Below are 27,151 nucleotides of genomic sequence, written 5' to 3' on the forward strand. Positions count from 1 at the left end.
GATTTAATTCTCTCATGATATAATAGTAGTAAGTGCTATTTTAGCTGGAGAGAGAAAGTAAGCTACTTGGATGTCAATCAGTGACTTAAAGAATTGTTTTTCTTTTTTAAAAGTACTAAAGGATGTAACACTTTTATTATTAGGCTTATAATGTTTGAATTATCTGTCATCAGCTTCTTCTTTTCTTCTCTTGTTTAACTTTAGCCACTTTTTCTGCTTGATTCCCAGAGAGCTCATGGGAAAAATTATAGTCTGTAGATCTTAAAGCTCTTGGTGGAACCTGCCAAGATATCATTTAAAGAGTTTAAATAAGTGAAGAGTAGAGTAGACTGAACTGGATAATTAGAGAACATTTGCACGCTTTCAAACAAATCCTGGAATCCTAGCTCTAGTTGTAATAATTTATGCTCTTGTGCTCGTAAGTGCCAGAGGCAGTGCCAGTGTGCTTGTAAAGTGATTAAGACCCCAGGCACAGTTCTCCATTTTTCAAACCTAACTCTTTTTTTATCCCTTAAGCGTCCAATGTCCTTAGGGCTTCTCCTTCAAGATTTTGTAACCACCTAGGTACTAAGTTTCTGTCCAGAGTTTCTGAAACACTACCTTTTCCTACTCCTCTTAAATTGAAGTGCTAATAATGAGTTGTCACAAAGGTAGTCATTATATCCTAAAGAGGGTTTCTTCCTAATCAACACATAACTTTATTGGCAAATTGTGTGTGTGTGTGTGTTTGTGCATGCCCACTTAGCTACCTCATACCTGCTCTTGCCTCCCCACCTGCACCCCTATCCATCCCCATAAAGGAACCACAGAAATCACTAATCTTTTTCTTTTTAATTGAGGTATAATCGACATATATTAGTTTCAGGTGTACAACATAATGATTCGATGTTTCTATCGAATGTAGCAGAATGGTCACCACAGGAAGTCTAGTTGACATCCATCACCACAAATTTTTTCTTTGTGATGAGAACTTTTAAGATCTGCTCTCTTAGCAAACAAATATATAATACAGTATTATAACTGTAGTCAACATGCTATTACATTACATCACCATGGCTTACTCATTTTATATCTGGAAATTTGTACCTTTTGACCTGCACCTATTTCATCCACTGCCCACCCCCTGCCTCTGGCAACCACCAATCTATTCTCTGTATTGATGAGTTTGGGGGGTTTTTTTGTTTTTTTATTTTTTAAAGATTCCACATATAAGTGAGATCAGAAGGTATTTGTCTTTCTCTGTCTGACTTATTTCACTTAATGCCCTCAGGGTCTACCCATGGCTGTTGCAAACAGCATGATTTTTTTTTCTTTTATAGCTGAATAATAGTCCATTATATATATATACACACCACATTTTCTTTATTCATCCATCAGTGGACACTTAGGTTGCTTTGAAATCTTGGCTGTTGTAAATAATGCTGCAGTGAACATGAGGGTTGCGTATATCTTTTTAAGTTAGTGTTTTTGTTTTCTTCAGATAAATGCTCAGAAGTAGAATTCCTGGATCATATGATAGTTCTATTTTTAATTTTTTGAGGAACTTCCATACTGTCTTCCATAGTGGCTGCACCAATTTACACTCCCACGAACAGTGCACAAGGGTTGCCTTTGTCCACATCCTTGCCCACATGTTATTTCTTGTCTGTTTTATAATAGCCATTTTAACAGGTGTGAGCTGATAACTCGTTGTTTTGATCTGCTTTTCCCTGATGATGATTAGTGATATTGAATACCTTTTCATGTACCTGTTAGCCATCTGTATGTTTTCTTTGGAAATATATCTATTCAGATCCTCTGCCCATTATCATTGCTTTTTTTTGGTGAGGAAGATTTGCCCTGAGTTAACATCCACTGCCAGTCTTCCTCTTTTTTTGCTTGAGGAAGATTAGCCCTAAGATAACATCTGTGCCAGTCTTTCTCCAATTTATATGAGGGATACCTCCATAGCATAGCTGATGAGTGGAGTAGGTTCACACCCGGGATCCAAACCCATGAATCCTGGCTGCTGAAGCAGAGCACATGGAACTTTAACCACTAAGCCACGAGGGCGGTCCCCGTTCTCCCCATTTTTTAATCAGATTGTTTTTTTGCTATTGAGTTGTATGAGTTCTTTATATATTTTGGATGTTAACCCCTTATTAGATACATGATTTGCAAATATCTTCTCTCATTCAGTAAGTTGCGTTTTCATTTTCTTCATGGTTTCCTTTGCAGTGCAGAAGCTTTTTAGTTTGATGTGCTCCCATTTGTTTATTTTTGCTTTTGTTGCCAAATCCAAAAAACTGTCTCCAAAACTGTTGTCAAGGAGCTTCCCTCCATGTTTTCTCCTAGTCGTTTTATGGTTTCAGGTCTTATATTCAAGTCTTTAATCCATTTTGAGTTAATTTTTGTGTATAGTATAAGATAGTGACTCAGTTTCAGTCTTTTGTGTGTGGCTGTCGAGTTTGCCCAACACCGTTTATTGAAGAGGCTGTCCTTTCCTGTTGTATGGTCGTGGCTCCTTTGTAGTAAATAAATTGACCATATATGTAACTAATAAATCTTATATGGCAGTGAGGTGCGTAGAGTTGATGTTGAGGTAGCGAAAACTTTGAGGGACCTTTTTAGTCTACCTTTGTAAGTATTCCTGTATTGCATGGGCCTCAATAAGAGCCATTTTCAGAAAAGTGGATTTATCTCATATATTGAAATCAGAAGCATATTTCCAGTAATAAATTAATAAATAAGAAATTAAAGCAAATTTAAATCAATTCTTACTCCACAGGTACCGAAAACAAATGGAAGAAATGCAAAAGGCTTTCAATAAAACAATAGTTAAACTTCAGAATACTTCAAGAATAGCAGAGGAGCAGGTTGGTCATCTTCATACCTTATTTACTTTTTACATAAATTTCCATTGAATTTTGTAGGATCTCGCTGGTAAGAAGGATAAGTAATGTTGGTTCACTTTTTCCTCTGATAGCTAATTATCAAGGCTGTTATGTGATGTCATGTTTAGAAACTTACAAGCTATTAGCATCAACATGTCCTGTAAGGAAAATTTTCTTGAGCATTATTCCTATTGCATTTCTAGATTTGTGTGTGTGTATATGTGTGTAGAAGTGCAGTGGACTTTTGTGCAACTTTGTTACACTCTGAAATCTTTTGTGGTTTTCTATGTAGATAATCTTACTAATGGCAAATAAGAGCAACTCTCTTTTTTCTGCTTAATCCCTATACCTTTTTATTTTTTTCTTCTCTCTTGCCTAGACCTATAGAGTGATGCAATCGTGGCCATTCCCCTGTCTTGTTGATTTCAAGGGAACAATTTCAGTGTTGCACTATTAAGTGTGATGTTTATTAGTAAGTTTTTATAGACCATTACCACGATAAAGAAATTTTACAGTTTTCTAAAAGGTTATCTGGAACTAGGGTATGGTGAGGTGAGGTGAGGAGGCCTCAAGTTGTGGATAGTTTAGCTGTATCTGACTCAATTCACAGCACATTATAATCATGGGTCCATGCAAAGTTCCTCCTTTACTGGTTTTTTTTTTATTATTGAGGTTTGAGGATTGTTTACGTATTCTGAATATAAGTTCCTTATCAGAGATGCTTTGCAAGTATTTTCTCCCAGTCTGTTACTTGTTTTCTCAGAGCAGAAGTTAATTTGTTGGAGCCTAATTTATCCATGTTTTCTTCACTCTACAAAATTTTTGCCCTAACCCAAAGTTAGAAAGATTTTTTCGTGTTGTTTCTTCTAGAAGTTTTATAGCTTTAGTTTTACATTAAGTTTATGATCTATTTTAAATTTTATGTGTTGCAAGGTATAGATCAAAGTTCATTTTGGGGGGGGAGAGAGTTGAGAAACGTATGAATATCCATTTGTTCCAGCATAATTTGTTGAAAAGACTCTTTTCTCCACTGAATTTCCTTTGCACTTTTTTTTTTTTTGAGAACGATTAGCCCTGAGCTAACATCTGCCGCCAGTCCTCCTCTTTTTGCTGAGGAATACTGGCCCTGAGCTAACATCTGTGCCCATCTTCCTCTACTTTATATGTGGGACGCCTGCCACAGCATGGCTTGACAGGCAGTGCGTAGGTCTGCACCAGGGATCTGAACTGGCAAACCCCAGGCCACCAAAGCACAACGTGCAAACTTAACCACTGCGCCAGCGGCCTGGCCCCTCCTTTGCACTTTGATAAAAATCAAGTGACCGTGTGTATGTGTGGGTCTGTTGCTGGGCTTCTCTTCTGTTCTGTTTATCTATTTGTCTGTCTTTGTGATAATACCACACTGTTGTGATTACTGTAGTTTTATAGGAACTCTTGAAGTCAGGCAGTGTGAATCCTCCAACTTTGTTCTTTTCCAAAATTGTTTTGGCTAATCTGGGTTTGGCTAATATGGATTTTAGAATCAGCTTGTCGGGTTTTACAAAAAAAAAAAAAGCAACTTATTAGGATCTTAATTGAGATTGTGTTGAATTTATAGATCAATTTGGAAAGTTGACCTCTTAACAGTATTAAGTCATATGACCCATGAACACAATATTTATTTAGTTCTCCATTAATCTTAATACAATGATTTCCCCTCTATACTTTCTTTGCTTTATATGTATCTTCTATACCTTATGTCTCAAATACTTGTTTAAAGTACTTTTAAATAATCTTGTGTATTATTAACACTACTGTAAATAAATCTTGATTAGAAGTGTTAACCAACTTATAAATATAATAATCTATTAAATTTAAATAGCTTGTCCTTTAAATGTTTATAACTGTCTAAGCTTTATGAGTGTTTGTCAAATGTGTTATCAAAAGAAACAATTTAATAAGTCATATTCAGCATTTTAAAAAGCTAAATGAGGATAAAAGGTACAGTGGATGACAGTAAGGGAAGTAAGTGAAACTTTTTTTGTTACAATTTTATACATCCACTCCCCCACATGCACACACACATAGACAGTTGAGACTTAAAACTTAAGTCTAAATTTGAAAAAATTATATCTAGAATAATAAATGGTTATTTAGCTATTTCATATAGGGTCCTAAATGAGAGTGTTAGATTTCCTTGACTTCTTCCTGTCCTCTTTTCCTCCTCTCCAAATTCATTAATAAGTTGAATTTCAGTACAGTCTACTTGTATAGGTTCATAAATATGAGTATGATGCATAACTCCCCAAAATATGCATGCTAATGATATTTTAAATCAAGACATGTTTGTTGATTATAAAAGTTTCTAAAATTCAGAGCTGGGGAAGATGGGTGTTTTTGGTGAATTTCTTCTCATTGGTGATATTCTAGTATTGATTAGATGATCAGTTGTAGGTTTTGACAGTGTGATATCCTAAGTTCCATCCTAATATACTATAAAATAGAACTTTAAAACCTTCTTGAGCCTGCTTTATGTCCAGAAACATTCTTCAAAAAGTTTTCAACATGTCTTTGTGCCAAGTGTTTTGGTTTAAAAACACATATTTGACTAAGTGGCTCTTTTGCGTGTAGCTGGTTATGTGCTGGTTTATACATACAGAGCCCATATCAGTTTGAACGTTTACTAACTTCTGTTAGACAGTGTTCTGCATGGTATTTTCAGGGACGGCGAGAGTTGACAGTCTCAGATTCTTTTGAAGTATCTTTTGTTTTTTTAAAATTTCTGGTCAAAGTTTATGATATTCATTCATGAAATCTTCCTAGTAATGTATTTTTTTCTCTGAGGAATTTGTTAGATTATCCAGATTGAATTTATAATAGTTAATGTACAGGTGAAACACAAAGAAAAATAATACTTAGGTCTTCCTTTATCATAGGATCAGCGGCAAACTGAAGCCATCCAGTTGCTCCAGGCACAGCTGACCAACATGACACAACTTGTGTCGAACTTATCAACAACAGTAGCAGAACTCAAACGTGAGGTGTGTGTTCCCGATGGTTTTATCAGACACAGTGCTTGTGTAGAGGTGGTTATTAAGGCAGTCTTGTTAAGAACATGGTATCTAAGAACATTAGCCAAACAAAACTGTCATTTATGGAGAATTTTTTCAGAACAGCAGAATGTGACATGAAGTTTTGGGAATATATTAATTACCATAATCTTTGGAAAGCAGGGCTTTGGTAGTTCGTCTTACCTAAAATACACCTATAAAGCAATTCTGTTAGGCCTTTTGCAGACCATTGATCGTTGCCATGCACACTTCATTTTCAGTTCAAAAAGGCTCATTAAGGTGCTTAACATGGCAAAAATTTCATTGATTTAACAAGTATGTATTGAGCAAGTATGTGAGGCATGAGCTGTACAGTTCGAGGTTGGGGCATACAGCAGTGTGAATAGTATCTGGCCTCATAGGGCCCTCTCTCCTGGGGGAGACAGCAAATGAGTACATATAGTAAATATATATGAAGGACAGTGGGATAGAAAAAGAAATGTGTGTGTGTAGAGTGGTGGTGGTGAGGATTGCTGCTTTAGCTAGAGTGATCTTGGAAGGCTTGTTTGAGGAGGTGGCATTAGAACTGAGTGCTCACAAGGAGTTAGCAGCCACATAGAGCCTGGGGTTACACCACACTTGTTACTAGCAGAACTAGGGCACAAGACCCATGATTAGAAACAGTGTGATGTGTTTGAAGGCAGAAAGAAAGTTGGTGTGGCTGGAGCGGGTGAATGAGAGAAGAGAGGGGTCAGGAATGAGTTCAGGATTTTGGCAGGGCCCTGGTCATATAGACCTTTGTAGGCCATTTGGAGTTTGAATTTTATTCTAATCATTGCAAGTCATTGGAAAGTATTAAGTAAAGAAGTGACATGGATCAGCTCATTGACAGCTCTTTAGGAAACTCCCCATTCGTTGCTCTGTGGAGAATTGTCTCTTAGGGAACAGCAAGTGCAGATGTGGGGAGGAAACTAGTTAGGGGCAGTTGCAGTAGCCTAGGTGAGGTAACCTTGCATTGGACTAGGATTTTAGAAATGGACAACAGGATGAAGTTACTGAATTCAGAATGTATTTACGAGGTAGAAAGACAGGCCTTGCTGAAAGATTGGATGTGTGGGATGAGGAATTAAGGATGATCCTCAGGTTTTTTTTTTTTGGCTTAAGTGACTGGATGCTTGGTGGTTTAGTTTTATAAGATGAGAAAGACTAGCTAAGAGCACAGTTTTTTTCTTTCACCCCCAGGAGGAGATACTGCAGATGGAAAGACAAAGCAAAAGTAGCAAAATATTAACAATCGGTGAATGGCATAAATTTGTTCATTGTACTATTTTTAAAACTTTTTCATAGGTTTGAAAATTGTCAAAGAGTTGGGGGAAAAAGAAGAAAAAGTGAAAGATTGCCTTAGGAGTGCATTTTCAAAGAGCATGCCCTGCGTTTATGATTTTGAAGCACATTGAGAAAAATGTTTAAAATGATTTGTCCTTTAAATTTTAGATCCCACTGTGTTTTTTCCTAGTGCGATTTTTAAATTTTTATTAAACTCTCTTCTCATCTCAGGTTTCAGATCGACAAAGCTATCTGGTCATATCTTTGGTTCTCTGTGTTGTCTTGGGCCTGATGCTTTGTATGCAGCGTTGTCGTAACACCTCTCCATTTGATGGCGATTATATTTCAAAACTTCCTAAAAGCAACCAGTATCCAAGCCCTAAAAGGTAATATCAACATTATATTTCACAATTTTCTTTTTTTACTATGCTTTTATATTTCTGAGAAATTTTAGCAAATAAAGGGATACTGAGGTAATTTCTTTCCCCATATGATTATCGTGAAACCAAAATGTTAAAAACATCATTGGACCTAGTGAGACAGTCCTATGCCTGGAAGGTTCTCAGACTGTAATAGAGAAAACACTGATAGTAAGTGCATAAAAGCTTTTGACATGTTTTGCTTGTGAAAGATGCTTGAAAAATGTGGAATTCAAAGGGGGGGGGGTGTAGGTATTTTAATATAGCACGTTTTGGAGAATGAGCCTTAACTTTTTTTTTTTTTTACATGTACTAACAAAAACTGGAGTGTTATCTTAGAGATTAGTCCTCTGTGGCATGTACAATTCTCAATAGCTTTGATTTAGCCCCATAATTATATGTAGTTTACTTATTGTGCCCAATGTTGCATTTTCTTAATATGTTAGGTGTTTCTCTTCCTATGATGATATGAATTTGAAAAGGAGAACTTCATTCCCACTCATCAGATCCAAGTCTCTGCAGTTAACTGGAAAAGAAGGTAGATATTTGTGGGTGTCTTATATGTATATATAAAGGTGAATCTAATTTATTTCTTGCATAAGTATAATGTCAATGTTGTGTTTGAGACAATCTGCAACAGAATAATGGGTATATGTAACTTTTGTGTTTGTGCTGTGTCAGAGCCACCTTGTCCTTTTCATACTTTGTATCTACCTTCATTCCTAAAAGCCCAGAGGATGGGTGGGGAGGGCTTAGTTTAATTAGCCATTGGTAGCTTGGTTTGCACATGCTGCTGTTTAGAAGTATTTCTTTTTAGAAAGGGATGTTTGAGAAAGTTCAGCAGATATGGAAAACCTGAATGTGCTCCCATAGCATCCTCTGCTTATCTGCCTCCTCTTCCTGTACAGGTAGGACTCCTTTTGTCTCTAGTTTAGGACTGTGAGGCACTTTCTGAAAAATAATCTGGTCTGCTGCTTTTTTGTAGCCCAGAGTCTCTAATAGCATTCCATTGTCTAACACTCAGTGAATACTGAAATTTAAATGAATGGATGTGTATTTTTCTATATTAGTACTTTTATAAGTTGTGCTTTAGTTAGTGCTTATTAAGAGACTTATCTTCATACCTATATTGAAATAACCAAATTAATTATATATTTCAATTAGGAGTGCTTTCTTAATAATCATTTGCTTCTCTTTCTTTAGGATTTAGTAACTGAGCAGCATGTTCGAATTGATTAAATCATTCAAGTAATCATCCCAGAGCTTTACTGGTTTACTGTTATCACAGAGCTTTACAGACTGAACCCGTTAACATGTGTGTTTACTTAAGATTAGTAAATCTCTTCTTCCTTCCTGCTTCTCTCTCTCTCTCTGTTTCTTCTTTTGACTATGTCTTTTTATAAGTGAAATTTTTAATTGAAGTATTACATACAAGAATATGTAATTACCATATGTAAAAACTTGATGAATTTTCACAAACTGAACACACCTGTGTGACCAACACCCAGATTAAGAAGCAGAACGTTAGCCAACATCCCAGAAACTTCCTTGTGCTCTTTTAGTTACTAGCCATTCCCTCCCAGGGTGGCCACAGTTTTGACTTCTAATTGTTGATTATGACATTCACCATGTCATTGAGTATAGTTGTAGTTTGTTTATTTTCATTCCTGTATAGTATTCCATGATACAAATATACTACACATTATTGTTACATTTGGAGTATTTTCAGTTTACGGGTATTACATTGGTGAACACGTGTACATTTCTGTTGGGTATATACCTAGAAATGGGATTGCTCAGTCATCATATTCAGCTTTAATCAATACTGCCACAAAGTTTTCCAGAGTATTGTATGAATTTGCCCTCTCATCAGCTATGTATGAGAGTTCCAATTGTTCCAAATCCTCACTAACCTTAGTATCCTTGGTCTTTTAGCCATTCTGGTGGGTGTCAATGCATTAATTATTTGAGCTCTAGTCATGTAATTAGGAAGTATGTTAGAGATGTTTTTTCCTTCTCAGCATTTCTAGTCTCATTTTAAATTAGTTGAAATCATGACTATTTTACTATTTCTCTTCTCTTCTCTTTATGTGACTCTTCAAGACCAAATAGAGTAGCCTTTTGTACCTGATAATAAAATTCTATTTTAAACAACTATGTCATGTTCATCTTTACAATTAAAAAAAGTTGAGTACAGTAGGCAGAAAACTGGCTTTAATTCTCATTCTCCTGTTAGTTAATTGATTTATTTCTTTTCCTGTTTGAATTAAATCTCTTCTTATGGCAGTTGTTATAGTCTGCTTTGATTTTAGCCATTCTGTACATGCCTTATTTTCAGTTGTAAGGTATATGAGAAGGGACTGTCTTATTTTGTTTATTTTTATTGTGGTAAAAGATATGACATAAAATTTACCATCTTAATCATTTTTAAGTGTACAGTTCAGTAATGTTGAGTATGTTCACATTGTTGTGAAACAAATCTCCAGAACCTTCTCATTTTGTAAATCTAAAACTTTATATCCGTTAAACAACTCCCTTTTTATCCCCGCCCCCGAGCCCCTGATAACCACCACTGTATTTTCTGTTTCTGTGAATTTGACTCCCTCATGTAAGTGGGATCATATAGTATTTGTCTTTCTACGACTGGCTTATTTCACTTAGCATAATGTCCTCAAGGTTTATCCATGTTGTAGCATGTGACAAGATTTCTTTCCTTTTTAAGTTTGAATAATATTCTGTTGTACATTTATACTGTATTTTGTTTATTCATCCCTTGATGGACATTGGGTTGCCTTCTCCTCTTGGCTATTGTGAATAGTGCTGCTATGAAAATGAGTGTGCAAATATCTCTTCAAGACCTTGCTTTCAGTTCCTCTGAGTAGATAACCAGAAGTAGGATTTCTGGATCATATGGTAGTTCTATTTTTTGAGAAACTCTTATACTGTTTTCCATAGTAGTTGCACCATTTTACAATCTCACAGCAGTGCAGAGTTGTTCCAGTTTTCTCCATATCCTCACCGACACTTGTTGTTTTGTTTTTTTAATAGAAGCCATCCTAATGGACATGAGGTGATTGCTCATTGTGATTTTGATTTGCATTTCTCTGATGATTAGTGTTGAGCATCTTTTCATGTGCTTATTGCCCATTTTAAAATTATTTTTGGAGAAATGTCTATTCAAATACCTTTCCCATTTTTTAATTGGATTATTTGATTTTTTTGTTGTTTAATTGTAGGAATTCTTTATATGTTCTGGATATTAACCCCTTATCAGATATATGATTTGCAAATATATTCTCCCATTTCGTAAATTGCCTTTTTACTCTGTTGATTGTGTCCTTTGATGGACTGAATGTTTAAGTTTGATGTAGTCCTGTTTGTCTGTTTTTGCTTTGTTGCCTGTACTTTAGGTGTCATATTCAAGAAATCAGTGCCAAGTCCACTGTCATGAAGTTTTCCCCTTATGTTTTCTTCCAGAAATTTTATAGTTCTAGGTCTTAGGTTTAGGCTAGTTTTTCCATTTTGAGTTAATTTTTGTATGTGATATGAGATAAGGGTCCAACTTCATTCTTTTGCGTGTGGATATCCAGTTTTCCCAGCGCGATTTGTTGAAAAGTGTGTGCTTTCCCCATTGAGTGGCCTTGGCACCCTTGTTGAAGATTACTTGACCATATGTGTGAGGGTTTATTTCGGGACTCTTTTTTCTGTTCCATTTGTCTGTTTGTCTTTATGCCAGTACCACATTGTTTTGATTACTGTAGGTTTGTAATGTGTTTTGAAATCAGGAAGTGTGAGTTCTCTAACTTTATTTTTCTTTTTCAAATTTCTTTTGCCTATTTGAGGTCCTTTGAGACTTGATATGAACTTTAGGATGCGATTTTCTGTTTTGGCAAAAAATACTGTTGGGATTTTGATAGAGATTACACTGAATCTGTAGATCTTTTTGGTAGTATGGACATCTTAACAGTATTAAGTCTTATAGTCATAAACATGAGATGTCTTTCCATTTCTTTGTATCTTTAATTTCTGTCATCAATGTTTTGTCATTTTCAGTGTACAAGTCCTTCACTTCGTTAGTCAGGCTTATTCCTAAGTATTCTTTTTGATACTGTTATAAATGGAATTGTTTTCTTAATTTCCTTTTTGGATTGTTTATTGTTACTGTGTAGAAATGCAACTGATTTTTGCATGTTGATATTTTATCCTGCAACTTTGCTGAATTCATTTATTAGTCATAACAGTTTTTTTGTGGAATTTTTAGAGTTTTCTACATATAAGATCATGTCATCTAAGAACAGAGATAATTTTACTTCCTTTCTTCCAATTTGGATGCCTTTTATTTCCTTTTCTTGCCTAATTACTCTGGGTACGACTTCCAGTACTATGTTGAATACAAGTGATGAGAGTGGACATCCTTGTCTTGTTCCTGATCTCAGAGGAAAGGCTTTCAGTCTTTCGCCATTGAGTATTATGTTAACTGTGGGCTTTTCATAAATGATCTTTAATATGTTGAGGTAGTTCCTTTCTGTTCCTAATTTATTGAGTATTTTTAGAATGAAAGGATGTTGAATCTCATCATATGCTTTTCCTGCATCAATTGAGATGATCATTTGATTTTTGTCCTTCACTCTATTTATGTGGTATATTACGTTGATTGATTTTTGAATGTTGAACCATCCTTGTATTCTAGGAATAAATTTTACTTGATCACGGTGTATAATCCTTTTAATGTGCTGTTGAATTCAGTTCCCTAGTATTTATTGAGCATGTTTAAATCAGTATTCATTAGGGATCTTGGTCTGTAGTTTTTTTTTCTTGTAGTGCCTTTGGCTTTGGTATCAGGATACTGCTGGCTTCCTAGAATGAGCTTGGAAGTGTTCCAGTTTTTGGAAGCATTTCAGGCAGATTAATATTAATTCTTCTTTAAGAGTTTGGTAGAATTCTCTGGTGGAGCCATCTGGTCCTGCACTTTTCTTTGTTGAGAGGTTTTTGATTTCTGATTCAATCTCCCTGTTACTGGTCTGTTCATATTTTCTATTTCTTCATGATTTGGTCTTGGTAAGTCTGTGTTTCTAGGAATTTATCTATTTCTTCTAGGTTTCCAATTTGTTGGAGTACAGTTGTTCATAGTAGTCTCTTATAATCCTTTTTATTTCTGTGGCATTGGTTGTAATTCCTCATGTCTTTATGTAAAGGTTAGTACTTTGTACAAAGTTGATATCTATTAATACATTTGGCAAATTATATAATCTCCTACCTCTTAAGCATTTGAGGTTGTGTAATAGGTGGACTTAGATGATCTATGTTGTAATAACTTAAATTATTTAATTCATTATAAGCTTTCTTAGTGTCCTCCCTCTCTCTCTTCACATTTATACTTTGATTTGCAACTCTGTCACTTTGGTTGACCAGCCAGGTGGGCCAAAATTGTTTTTATTTTTTTTGTAACACATTTTTATTGTGAAATATAAGTGAAATTCAAAAATTACATAAAACTAAAATGTACAACTTGTCAAGTGATTACAAAGTGAACACCTGTGTAACTAACACCCAGATCAAGAGGTTGAACAAGGCCAGCATGGCACTCTTGGTATTGCTCCTCCCAGAAGTAACTATCTTCACTTTTGAAATAATCATATTCTTGATTTTCTTAATAGTTTTACCATCACCGTTTGGATTCCTCAACAATATAATTTGATTCTTGCCTGGTATCGAGCTTTTGATAAATAGAGTCATAGCATATGTATTCTTTTTTATCTTCTTTCTTTTGGCATTCTATTTGTAAGATTCGTATACATAATTTCATTCCATTTTCAATATTGTATAGTATTTCAGCAACTGACTAAATACCACTGTATTTATCCATTCTACGGTTACTTACAGTTGGGGCTATTTCAAATTATACTGCTGTAAACATTTCTTTGTACGCTGGAATAGTCGCATGTGTTTCTCTAGGAATACTACCTAGATGTAAAATTCCTGGGTCGTAGGGTATGCTTATCTGCAAGTTAGAAGATGATGACCAGCTTCCAAAGTGGTCATATCAGTGTATGCTTCCTCCAGTACTGTGAGAATTTCCACTCTACATTCTTGCCAACAAACACTTAGAAATGTCAAGTTTTAAAGTATTTGTTAACCTCATTGCAGTTGTAGTTTGCATTTACCTGATTACCAATTTTAATTAGTCTTTTAAAAGAAGCTTTTAATGTAATCAAATCTATGAATTTTTTTTTCTGTATGGTTAGTGCTTTTTATCTCTTGTTTAAACAGAATTTTTTACTCCAAGTTTATGGATGATATTCTCTTATATTTTCTTTTAAATGTTTACTTTGGCTTTTATTTTTAGGTCCTTAATCTACCTGGAATGGATGTTTTTGTATATGGTGTTAGGTAGGGGTTCCTGTATAAACTTTTATACTTTCAGTTGTTTCAGGTTTCCTGGCTATTATTGGCTCCTTATGTTTCTAAATAAATTTAGAGTAATCTATTAAATGTTTCATTAAAGAAAAGTATTAGCGTTTTTATTGAGATTACTTTGACTCTACATATCAGTTTGAGACCAACATAGCGTATCTCTGTTTACTCCAAAAAAGTCAAACTTTTGAGAGTTTTATTCCTAGAATATTTTTTGATGCTGTTCTGAATGATATCTTGTGTGTGTGCACACGCGCATGTGTGTTTTTTGCTCATATGTAGAAATACAATAGATTTTGTGCTGTTGAGGTTAGCTGTGTGCTTGCTGATAATCTACTTGCTGGATCTGTCCGTTTCTAATAGAGGGCTATTAAAGTCCCAGCTATTATAGTAGATTCGTGTGTTTCTTCTTGCAGTTGTATCATTTTTTCCTTGTATATTTTGACACTTTGTTGTGAGGCAGATGCACATTAAGGATTATTATCCCTTCTTGGAATATTGACCCTTTATCATTATGAAATGCCTCTCTTTATCCCTGATAAATTTCCTTGCTCTGAAGTCTGCTCTGTGAAATTAGTATACCTACTACTGCTTTCTTTTTATTTGTGTTAGCATGGTACATCTTTCTTCATTCCTATCCTTTTAATTGTTATATGTATTTATATTTAAAGTGTGTTTCTTGTAAACAACGTGAATTGAGTCTTGTTTATTGATCCACTTGTAGAATCTCTGTCTTTATATTGGTGTATTTAGAGCATTGATGCTTAAAGTGATTATTGATACAGTTGATTAATATCTACCACATTTGTTACTGTTTTCTATTTGTTACCCTTGTTGTTTGTTTCTGTTTTTGTCTTCCACACTTTTTCGCCATTTGTGGTTTTAATTGAGCATTGTATGCAATTCCATTTTTCTCCTTTTATAGCATATACTATGTATACTTCTTTTTTTACTTTTTTTTAGTGGTTGCCCTAGAATTTGCAATATACGTTAATCCAAGTAATCCAACATAATCCAAGTCTACTTTCAAATGACATACTGCTGCATGGCTAGTGCAGATATTTTATAACAAAATATTTCTAATCCCTCCCTTCCATCTCTTGTATCATTGCTGTCATTCTTTTTACTTCTACAGAAGCATAAGGTACATAAACATACTCGAATACATTGTTGCTATTGTTATGAATGAACTGTTATCTGTTAGATCATTTAAGAATAAGAAAAATAAAAGTTTTTATTTTACCTTATTTCTTCTCTGATGATTTTCCTTTCTTTATGTAGATCTGAGTTTCTGACCTACATCATTTTCCTCCTTTCTGAAGAACTTCTTTTAATATTTCTTGCAAGGCAGTTCTACTGGTAACAGATTCCCTCAGTTTTTGCTTGTCTGACAAAGTCTTTATTTCTCTTTCACTTTTGAAGGATAATTTCTTAGGATACAGGATTCTTGATTTTTTTTTTTTTCCTCACAACACTTTAAATATTTCACTCCACTCTCTTCTTGCTTGCATGGTTTCTGAGGAGAAGTCAGATGTAATTCTTATCTCTGTTCTTCTATAGGTAAGGTATGTTTTTCTTCTGGCTTTTTTCAAAATTTTCTCTTTATCTTTGATGTTTTGAAGTTTGTACATGATATGCATAGGTGTAGCATTTTGGGCATTTATTCTGCTTGGTGTTCTCTGAGCTTCCTGGATTTGTATTTTGGTGTCTGACTTTTAATTTGGGGAAATTTTAAGTTATTTTACTTCAAATATTGCTTCTGTTCCTTTCTCTCTTTCTTCTCCTTCTGGTATTCTCATTACACATGTTATACCTTTTGTAGTCATTCTGTGGTTTTGGACATTCAGTTCTGGGTTGTTGTGGTTTCCCATCTTTTTTCTCTTTGCTTTTTAGTTTGTATTGTCGTATCCTCAAGCCTAGTGATTCTTTCTCAGCTCTGTCCAGTCTACTAATGAACTTATCAAAGGTGTCTCTAGAATTTCTTTTTGGTACTTTTTTAGAATTTCTTTGCTAACATTGTCCATCTGTTCTTGCATATTGTCTGCTTTCTCCATTAAAGCCCTTAGCATATTAATCATAGTTTTTAAAAATTCCTGGTCTGATAATTCCAACATTCCTGCCATATCTAACTCTAGTTCTAATGCTTGTTTAATCTCTTCAAACTGTGTTTTTTGCCTGTTTTTATGCCTTGTAATTTTTTTGTTGAAGGGGGGACATGACTTATTCGGTAAAAAGAACTGCGGTAAACAGATCTTTAGTAATGTGGTGGTGAGGTGTGGTGGTAGAGGAAGTGTTTATCGTCCTATGATTAGGTCTCAGTCCATTGGTGGACTTGTGTCCCTGACTGTGAACTTCACCAGTGCCTCTCAGGTTTCCCCTTCCCCCACGCAGGTTAGGCTCCAGTAAATCCCCAGCAGGTTAAGAGTCTGGTAAAATACTTTCTCCTAAAGGCGGGCCTTGTTAAGAAGAACAGAATGCTCTGGAGTATTTCAAAATGGTGAGGGCCTGGTGGATCTCCTGGAGGTAAAACTCAACAAAGTGTGGGGCCCCCTTATGACTGGGTTCCCCTTGGAGTTTTTACTCACAGCCTGTCCGCACTCAGTGTCCAGCAGTTTGTCAGTTACAGTTTAGGTTTTCGTACCCAGTCACTGGTTCCTGCAGAGGGTTCTGCCCGGCTAATGATTCACAATGTCTGCCTGCTTGTCTCCAGGTCTGGGGACAGCAGTTTGCCTTGTGACCTCATTTTTCTGACCTAAGAAGAGTTGATTTTTGGTTTGTTTAGTTTTTCACTTGTTAGGACAGAGTGACAACTTTTAAGCTTTTTTCATGCCAAACTGGAAACTGGAAGTCCCTAGGTTTTTATATTGATTTTATATACTGCAATATTGTTTTACTCAAATAGTTCATTTGTAGGTTATTTTGGTTACCTTTGTGTGCTAGGCCTTCTCTTTGAAAAATTTTTTGTAGAGATCATTTTAGGGGCTAGAATGTAGGTCCTTATTCCAGAGAATATTTGTGTTTGCTTTACATTCAGAAATACTTTACATTCATGGCTTGAGGTCTGTTGGACCACCTGGTGATGGGAATTTGGACTGTAAGTCCCTGCATGGGTTCATTCTTTCCCTGAGGATATAGGCCTTTGGAGTCCCAGCTTACTGTGTGGAGAGAGAGGGTATCTTATTAGACTAGTACTTTGGATGGGCCTTGAGGTTTGACTTTTGATCCATTCCCTTATGATACGATCAGAACTAAACATCACATATTCCTGAATTGACAAATGCTCTCAGGACAAAAATGACTTTTGTGTTCCACTTGACTGTCTGGATTCATACTTTTCCTTCAGTTTTGGCTTAGAGATTGCTTACTTAATCTTGGCAGATCTTCAATGTTTTTAGTGATTAAAAAAAAAAAAACCCATTGTATTTAGTTGCTTTCAGTGGAGAAGTTGATCTGAATAATATTAACCACCATTCCCAGAAGTAGATTTCATGTTTTTTGAAAGCAGTGAGTGAGATTAGTAATCTCATAGAAATGACTATTTAAAGGAATGTTTGGATATTTTTATGTATTTGATGGCTTTCTTGACAAATTTCTAGGACATAATGTAAAACATTGTAATTAATTGAATCATGTTGTTAGTAAATTTCCAATATATGAAGTTTTATAGTGAAGTTACTACTTAAAAACTTCTGCCTCTGTCAAGACCATAAATCCTTTATTTTTAATGGATTGAATAGGACTAAAGTCTCATAGCTCCCCTTTTATATTTACCTTGTCAGTATAGGGGTGGCATAGGGCTGTTTTGAATGTATTTAAAGTAATGCAATCTTAGAAACCTAAAACTAATATTTCTAATTTACTCACTGTGCCAGAAGTGTTGATTCATTATTACTTTGTCATTTATATTGCATGTTCAAGTGGTTTTTTGATTTTGGACTTCATAGCTTTGATCATAGTAAATCATAGTAAAAAACAATTGGAAAAGACTTCTTCAACCTCTGTTTGTGTGTATGTTCCTCTAACTGGCTTTCAGACGTGGTCACAACAGCTGGTTGCACATTATTAACCCACGTTTACAACACAGTGTAGAGTTTAGTCTTTTAGGGAAATATTCATACCATCTGTAGATTTGGTATTAACCTAACCCATAATGTTATTTCTCATCAGGTAAGAGGGTAGGGCTGGGCCCAAAGTAGGATCCTTGCTGTTTTGGCTGGTAGCCACCTGTTAGATAAAAACTTAGGGAATTTATTTGAAGGTGACCAATTGAGCCCAAGATAAGAATAGTACCATTTCCCACCTTGCTGCCTTTGGCTTACTAATTTAATAATGTATAAATATATGGTTAACCTGGTGTAAATATAAATTCATTGGTTCTATTAGGAAGATAATCACTAAGGGATAATATGATATTTTGTAGTGTTTAATCATAGCATAATCTACTTTACATTTTACATCTGCTTTTTATTTTTTCTTACTTTATAGTAGACCCAAATGATTTGTACATCGTAGAACCCCTCAAGTTCTCTCCAGAAAAAAAGGTAATATTTTGTTTCTTTTTAAGTGTATTGGTGTGTTATGTGGTGGTACATGAAGAAATAGGTTGAAAGGTTTAATAAAACCTTCAGGCGGTCCTTAAACTTACTATTTATTTTCAGTCATGGTAATGATATAAGTAAATGTTTACAGGAGTCAGCAAACTACGAAAAAGAGGCCACAGACCTCTTTTGTATGGGCCTGTTTTTAAACAGGCCATTTTGTATGGCCTGTTTTGTATGGGCCATTTTTAAAGAGCTGTAAAATAAAAAAGAATATTCAAGAGAGGCAGTATGTGGCCTGTGAAGCCTAAAATATTTACTGTCTGACCCTTTACAGAAGCAGCTTGCTGATCCCTGGCTGATAGTCATTATTTATCATCAGTGCATGTCAGGCACAGTGTGTGCACTATTTCTGTGATCTTCACAACAACCTGAAGAGGATGTTATCCCCATTTTTTAAGTGAGAAAACGGAAACTCAGAGAGTGTGTGTCTTCTTTAAATGACCCATTAAATAGGTGGCAAAGGGCAGAATGTACTTAGGTTTTTCTGATTACAAAGTCTGTGCCTTTTCCATTTTGCCTCTCAGAGTAAGTTGTGCTCATTTTGATTAAAGGTAATTGTCTCTCGGTGAAAGAACTTGGGCTTTAGAGTCAGGTAGCCCAGGATTCAATCCCAACTTGGCCACTTCACTACATTGTAACTTGCGCAGGGAACCAAACCTGTGAACCTTGGCTTTCTCATTTAGTAACCAGGGATAAAATACTCACCTTTCAGAGTTAGCAAGTAAGATACACATGAAAGGAACTAGTGTAGTATCTGGCACATGATAGGTATTCAGATGTTAGTTATCACGCTTAAATCTGTGTTCAGAGGTGGCAGATAAGTAAAGCGTTTTGATTGAGTAGTGTTTACAAACTCGGAGGGTAATGATGGTGTCTACACAGAACATAACAGTGTGTTATGCTGTTCCTAATACTGTGTAACTTGTCGCCAGGAGGTGGCACTTTCCTCCATTAGCTCAGCTCTCTAGATGTTTGCTTAAGTAACTACCGGAGGTCTAATTCCCACCCTTTGTTTTACTTGTGTGATAGAAGAAACGCTGCAAGTACAAAACTGAAAAAATTGAGACCATAAAGCCAGCAGATCGATTGCACCCCATAGCCAATGGAGACATAAGAGGAAGGAAGCCCTTTACGAACCAGAGAGACTTTTCTAATATGGGAGAGGTTTATCACTCTTCCTATAAGGGTCCTCCATCGGAAGGAAGCTCAGAAACTTCATCACAGTCAGAAGAGTCTTATTTTTGTGGCATTTCAGCTTGCACAAGTCTGTGCAACGGACAGTCTCAAAAGACAAAAACTGAGAAGAGGGCTTTAAAACGACGGCGATCTAAAGTCCAAGACCAAGGGAAACTGATAAAAACTCTAATACAGACTAAGTCAGGATCATTGCCGAGCCTGCATGACATAATCAAAGGAAACAAAGAGATCACCGTGGGAACATTTGGTGTTACAGCGGTATCGGGACATATCTGAAATTAATCAACCTTTTCGTACCGGGGACTTTTATGTTGTTCTCTGAAGAACAGTCTGTGGTATTTGAAGGGTTTGGGGGAGGGAGAAAATATTAATGGAAAAAGTATTCAGAAATTATGGTTTCTGCCTTTTTAAAAAGTAGGTGGGATTGTGTCAATCTTGGTTAATGAGCTGCAGTTTTACAAGGCTGATCACTTCCTACGAGGCCAATGGTAGACATTTTATAAAGATGTTTTTCACAGATTAATCACTGGGACAGAAGTAATTTGGAAGCCCAGTTCCTGGGGTGGGATAGGAATGAAAGGCTAAACCTCTTCCTTTAGCTTTGTTCCTGTTTCTCGCACCTTCCCATATTTATGTGCCTTTTGTCTATTTATAATGCCACTGGAAGAGGAGGGGGAACTTTTTCTGTCATTTGATTTCTTTTATAAACTTTGTTAGTTTTTGAAGCTGCAAACACTACAAGGCTTTAAGGTGATCTGTGCCTGATGTTCAGTAATGTGGGTCAGACAGTGTAAGGGTCCTAAAGACTTGCCCACCAGACCTCTGTTTAGCAAACTCACTTGAAACAAACACTTGCTGGAATTTTAAAATCTATTCTTTTAGGTAAGTGATGACACTATTAATGTTATTTTCATATAACTTATTCACTCTAGTTTTCTTTAGTTACTAACTCAATGAGAAAAGAACTACAGGATCTTTTCTTGCAAGTGACTGGTATTTACAAATAAATTTTTGATAAATTCACCTTTTAGACACATTTAATCACTGGTAAAGGTTTTCTTTAGCTACATTACATTTCAGACATTCATAATAAGTGCTAATCCTCCAGATTTTAGATAATTGTTTTGTTACTATAAAAAATTTGAGGGTTTGTCACGGTGGTCTGGGTCTCATATGATATAATCACTGCCTACGTACATATGCATAGAACCAGCTAGTGAGTTTGTCAGGCCTTGTCTAACTGGTCAAGTCTAAAGGGATTATTATTCCTCAATGTTTGCTTTGTGTTGGCTACACATGTGCAAAGGTGTACGTGTGTGATGTCAATGTGTCTGTCTCATTTTGTCTTTTTTTCTTTTAAAATAATTGGCAGCAACTATGTTTGAATAAAATGATTTCTTAGTATGTCTTTGTACAGTAATGAGTGAAAGTGGAAAGTTTCTTTTTGAAAGGGAGAGAATTGACCATTTTGTATTATAAGATTTACGTTATAACTTATTGAGCACTTTTAGTAATTGTTTTTAAACTTGTCTAATACCTTTCTGGAGGTATTGTTTGTAATGTGATTTATTTAAAGCCTTTTCTGTTTGTTTAAGTTGCTGCTTTCAGTTAACAGTATGTTTTAGATGATTAATTTTTTTTCCAGTCTGTACAATTAGCCATTGAGAGCAAGAGGGCCTGATTGTATAGAAACCCATTGAAAAGAGGTCCAGATGAGAGCAGAGGTTGAGCGGGAAGTTACGCCATCTGTGTGCAGCATCCAATGTTGTGGAAAGACGACTTTCAGTATGTAACTACGGAGCTGTAGTGCCATTAGAAACTGTGAATTTCCAAATAAATCTGAACACTTGTCTTTATTAATTACTGGCTCTTCTGTTCTTTGAAAGAGAACTTACAAACTTGTTACTCTGAACGTAGATTTAAATTTTTGCCATTTGCAGCAGCATCCCATTAAATAATTGGTCACATTTTAGCTAACTACAAACTTTCACATAAACGTTTTGTCCCCTATACAATCATAATTTTACCATTTCAGACACTAAAATGAGAGTTTCGAATATTTAGTAGAATAACGTGTGCGTGCTTTTCTCTTTTAGGTGCCATATTTAAGGCTACTAATTTTTAATTTTTTCCATATCTAAATAGAGCATAACATTTTACAATTTGGGATCTGTTTTTCCTCTGAGATTGTACCTACGTGAGGAAAAGAAAGTGACAGTTCTTGTCAGTAGTGGACTTGGGCCTGGTGAGCAGCAAAGCTACATATAGTTAATAGGCTTGCACTGTTCCTGGATAGCCTCATTTTATTTCTTCTTGTAATGTTAAGTAAAGCATTAAAATAGTATGAAGTAAGAGGAAACAGATCAGTGAGAGCAAGGGTACAAAGTAAAACAGTTCTTTTAATTGCGTCTTTAAAAATATCGTTACACATACGTATAATTTGAGGAATTAAGTGGTTGTATGAGGTTGTACCGAAAAACAGCCATTCTCTCTCCTCTCCTGCTACACAGCCCGCCCCCCCAACCCCCTGGAATTCTTGCTCCCTAGCAGCAACTGTTTTCAACTCTGTCTCCAATTACTGTGCTTATTTTGCCACTTATTAATTTTCCAGTTTTAGATGTGTCCCCAGTATAAATGTATAAACTTGTAGGCATGAAGATGAAATAGATATAAACATTTGTTAACCCAGTTGAACAAATCTATTTAAGATCATAGTATATTAAGTAACTTGTCAATTTAGAAATACTGCTTTTAACTCTCCATTTCATGGAACAACAAAAACCTCGTGATTTTACCCAACTTCTTAATTTGAAAAATTTCAAATCCATAGAAATGTTGAACACTCATGAACCTTTACCCAGATTCAACAGTTAACATTTTTAGGTGTTCTGTATATATGTTGACACACACACACACAATAAACACTGTTTTTTTGTGAACCATCTGAAAGTTAGTTGGGACACCCCTAAATACTTAAGCATGTGTTTTCTAAGAAGAATGATGTTCACCTTCATGACCACAATACTAGTATGATGCCTAAGAGCGGTAATAATTCCGTAATATCTAATACACAATCCATTGTCAGATTTCTCCAGTTGTCCTCATGCGTACAGTTTTTTTTTTGGTTCAAGGTCAAGTCAAGACAATCAATACAACATATGGTTATATTATTTATTTAGGTTCTTTAAAAGAATTCAAATTGCTTTATGACTTTGCATGTCTACTGTTTGTAAGAGCCATCCTTACTTTCTCTGTATCGTGACAGTTTTAGTGTACGGGCTACCAAAGTGGGCACTAAGAGCTTTTTTGTGATGGGTTGATACTGTCACTGTAAATTTTATCCTAATCCACAAGTATTCATTTATAACACATTAGGACATTTCCAAAAATATCCTATTGGAGCATGTCTTCATGACCTCCACATTATACTCCACATTAATTCGTTATTTTCAAAATGAATCTTTAGAATATTTGTTTACAACAGAGTTCATCACTTGTGATTGTAAGGTCACACACCCTGACTATGAACTTTGTGTTCTGTTTTTTTAACAAATCAGCTATTAAAATCCAAGCAAATGCATTCTGTTAAAACACTCATAAAATAAATGTCTATTTGAGCTAGCATAAGCATTTGTGATTTTTAAGTGAATAGGGGTAAAAAGTTTTAAACCCACGATGGTTTAAAATAATTCCCCAGGCAAGTGGTGTACTATACGATTTAAGAGCAGGTGTTTTCAAGTCAGACTGCCTGGGTTCATGTTTGCTGTCTGCCTCTTACTGAGTGTGGCACTGGACAAATCACAGTCAGTCTTACTAAGCCTCAGATTTCTCACCTCAGATAGGAATATTAGTACCTACTTGAAAGTATCATCGTGAGGATCAAGTATGCTAATACATGTAAAACTATCATGTGCCCAGCATAGAGCACACAATGTTAGCTGTTAACGTTTGGATGCTCAGAGTTCGATCTTATCCCTGGTCTCTGAGCATCTACCAACAGGGGTCAAGAAAGGAGCTCATGTTTGGTGTAAGACTGTCTTCTCCAGCCTCAGTCTACACCACTGTTAGCAAGGTGAGCAGGGAGTTTTGAGCCCAATGCACTCTGAGTAAGACCATCCCTCAGTGCTTCCATCACAAGGGTCAATAAGCCACTCCAGAACTCTGTAGGGCTCCCAGAAAGACCTTGCAACCCCTTTCTACTCCTCAATGTGAGGTCTTGTCACAACTTTCTGCTTCAAAACCGTTAAGGCAAATTTCCTATGCCCTTGATTTCCGTTAATTTTATCAGCACAAGAAGCCCTGTTTGGCTCTTCCCATCCTTTCTGGATCCATATTCCCTCACCAACTCCTAAAACATGTCCACTGTACCCTCAGGAACTCAAAACCTATCATCAGTAAAATTCTCTAGATCTGTAACTTCTCTTAGCCTTCCTTTCACCTCCTTGTTCTAGTTGAAACTACTTGTCTTGAACTTTTTAGGAGGTTGCTTTTTTCTTCCACACCAGTTAGACCGGTAGGCCTGGAGATAGACAACATGGTCTCCGTAAGCTACAGTGCCCTAAAATTCCTCACTTTGAATCTTGTATCGACAACTTATCCATCCACTATTTCTCCTTGTTCCAAATGAACCCCTGTTTTCTCTCAGCCCTCTCATCTTCATTCTTGGGATCACTGTCAATCCAGTACTGCTTATGTCATAATTCTTAATGATTTCAATGTCTACCTTACGTTATTTTTTCTAGTTTCTCTGTTAACTTCCATCTCTTCTCCAAGGATCTTGTTCTTCAGCATGTATCAGCCACTTACTCCCATGATTGAATCCTAGTTTTTGTCATTGCTAATATCTGTAATCCTTAATATCAATTTTAAGCATCCAGTTCTGGCCACCAACTCCTATTTTTCTAGCTCATGCCCCCTCACACCCTAACTCTAACAATTCTTTGATCTCACTCAATCCTACAGTCCATTGGTCGTACCACTTTTGCTCTGTCCCTCACTCCCTTGAAGTCTTTACTCCTCTTCTCACCTAGCTTGAATTCTGTGGTCAATCCTTAAAATTGCTCCTTGGCATACACCTTCAACTTCCTTGCCCTTCTCTTGCCGTGATGTACTAGCTAGGCAAAAGCGCAACACTGGTTAAATTCAATTCTCTGCCTACTGCACATTTGCATCCTACAGCAGACCAGGGAGCATCGCCATGACCGTTCTCATTTCAGTTCCTGATTATTGATCTCAAGTAGGCCCCTTACTGCTGCAGGCAATCATAGTACGTTTTCCTGTTCGTTTCTTGATTCTCCTCAACTATTTCAAACTTTCTTCTCAAAATGCCATCTCTCACGTCCTTACTCTTAGCTGATGACCTTCTTATTTCACTGAGAACGTATAGAAGTAATCAAAGACCTTCTCACAAGCTCCCATCTCAGTATCCATGTGACCTGTCTTTCCTCCTGTTAGTTTAGATGAACTGTCTCCTCCTTAAAGCCAGTGCTCTGTTGGTGGACTGGATTTCATGCCTAATTTAACCTTTCTGAGGACATTGCTTCATTTTTTTCTGTTCTGCACCATTGTTTTTTTCCCCTTTCAAATAGATCACTCTTATCAACATACTAACATACTGTTACTCCCTCCTGTTATTAACCTTCTTGGCCCCACTTCTCGCTCCAGCTGCTGCCTATTTCTCTTCTCTGCTTTACAGCAAAACTTGAAAGAGATGTCTACCCTCACCATCATCAATTTCTCACTGTTCTTGCTTGAACTCAATCCACTCAGACTATCGACCTCATTACTCTACTGAAAACTGCCCTTGTTGTGAGCATCAGTGATCTCATATTGCTAAAACCAGTGAACAATCCTCAATTCTCATCTTATTCGACCCATCAGCAGCATTTAACTCAGTTGATCACTCCCTTCCTGCAACACTTTCTTTACTCGTCTTCAGGGGGCACTGCAGTTTCCCTTCTACAACAATGGCCACTCCTTTTTGGTTTCTTGCTCTTCTCCTCTCTTGTCCTCTCATTGCTAGATTGCCCCAAGGCTCAATTCTGCCATCTCTAGTCCATATTCACCCACTTCCTGTGCTGAGTACTCCTGTTTTTATGACTCGGTTCCAGGATTTTCTACTCCATTCTGTTGGAGCCCAGGGCTGGCCACCCCAAAATATTCCACAATAGCATATTGATTATTTTGAATTAAAGTTACTTGTTTTGACTTAAAGTTTTGACTCTCCACCCTCTGTTCCCCCTCAAAGCAGGAAAGAAATCTCCCATGTGAAAGTCACCCTACCTGCACCAGGAAACAGAAACATCCTTAACCAACAGAGCTAAGGAATTCAAGGCCAAGAAGCCTGTATAAACAAACCTTGTTACTTTTAGTAATTTACTACCTCCAGCCTAAACTGTTTAAATTCCTCATTAATTAAGTACCCCAAATCTAAGTTTCTTTGTCCTGTCATTTCCTCACAAATTTATTGTTTCTTTGTATAGAGATATATAAACTGCCTGCTTTGCTCACTCTTGAAGCATAATTAACATGATGTCCCATGTGCACGTATTAAATTGGTTTTTGCTCCTGTTAATCTGGTCTTGTATCAGGTTTATTATTAGTCCAGCCAGAACTCAAGTGAGGATCAATTCCATTGATGTTTCTGTCTTTTGCTGAGCCAGTGATTTGTTTTCATTATCACATTTATCTCTTTAAAAACGTTCACAGTAGTTTTCTATATCTGAGTGAATATGTTAAGAATTACTTTGTCAAATTCCTCGAATTTCCCTTTGAACTTTTGTTTATAATTTTATTAAATCAATGAATTAATTTGTAGAGAAATGTTGATTTTACAATATTGAGTTTTCCTATCCAGGAATATAGTACATTTCCACTTATTCAAGTCTTCTTGGTGGTGTAATTCTCTTCATAGAAATCCTGTAATTTGTATTAAGTTTACTGCTTAGAGTTTTGTTGTTATTGTTGCTATTGTGAGTGGGGCTTCCCCACTCTCAATATGTTTCCCAATGAGCTTTTGAAAGTATGAAGAAAAGATAGAAATTTTATTTAAATATATTTTATAACAATACATTTAATGATATAATTTATAAAATGACACAATTTATGTAAAATAGACATATATATTTACCTTCTCCTATAGCTTTACAGGCATTTTAGTGAAATATTGGGAGATGCTGCCTCTGAGATTAACAGCCAGAGGCCGCTTACCTACATGACTCCTAAGGAGTTACTGCCAACCCTCACAGAAGGACACCTAGTGTATTTCTGGGGGTAACGGCGCACTGGCCATT

General features: G+C 36.0%; 1 protein-coding gene across 4 annotated transcripts in view; it reads left to right on the top strand.

Moving 5' to 3' along the window:
- Positions 1–21,719, top strand: part of SUCO (SUN domain containing ossification factor) — an 85,193-nt gene extending 63,474 nt beyond the window's left edge. For all 4 annotated transcript variants that reach the window (XM_023640561.2, XM_023640563.2, XM_070267669.1 and 1 more), the window contains 6 exons: positions 2,768–2,855; positions 5,789–5,893; positions 7,460–7,614; positions 8,094–8,185; positions 18,547–18,602; positions 19,692–21,719. In XM_023640561.2, coding sequence (XP_023496329.2) covers positions 2,768–2,855; positions 5,789–5,893; positions 7,460–7,614; positions 8,094–8,185; positions 18,547–18,602; positions 19,692–20,135 — 940 coding nt within the window. In that variant the 3' untranslated portion in view covers positions 20,136–21,719. The remainder of the gene's footprint in view (positions 1–2,767; positions 2,856–5,788; positions 5,894–7,459; positions 7,615–8,093; positions 8,186–18,546; positions 18,603–19,691) is intronic.
- Positions 21,720–27,151: the final 5,432 nt, after the last annotated feature.

Source organism: Equus caballus, chromosome 5, assembly GCF_041296265.1.
Source record: "Equus caballus isolate H_3958 breed thoroughbred chromosome 5, TB-T2T, whole genome shotgun sequence".
NCBI lineage: Eukaryota > Metazoa > Chordata > Mammalia > Perissodactyla > Equidae > Equus > Equus caballus.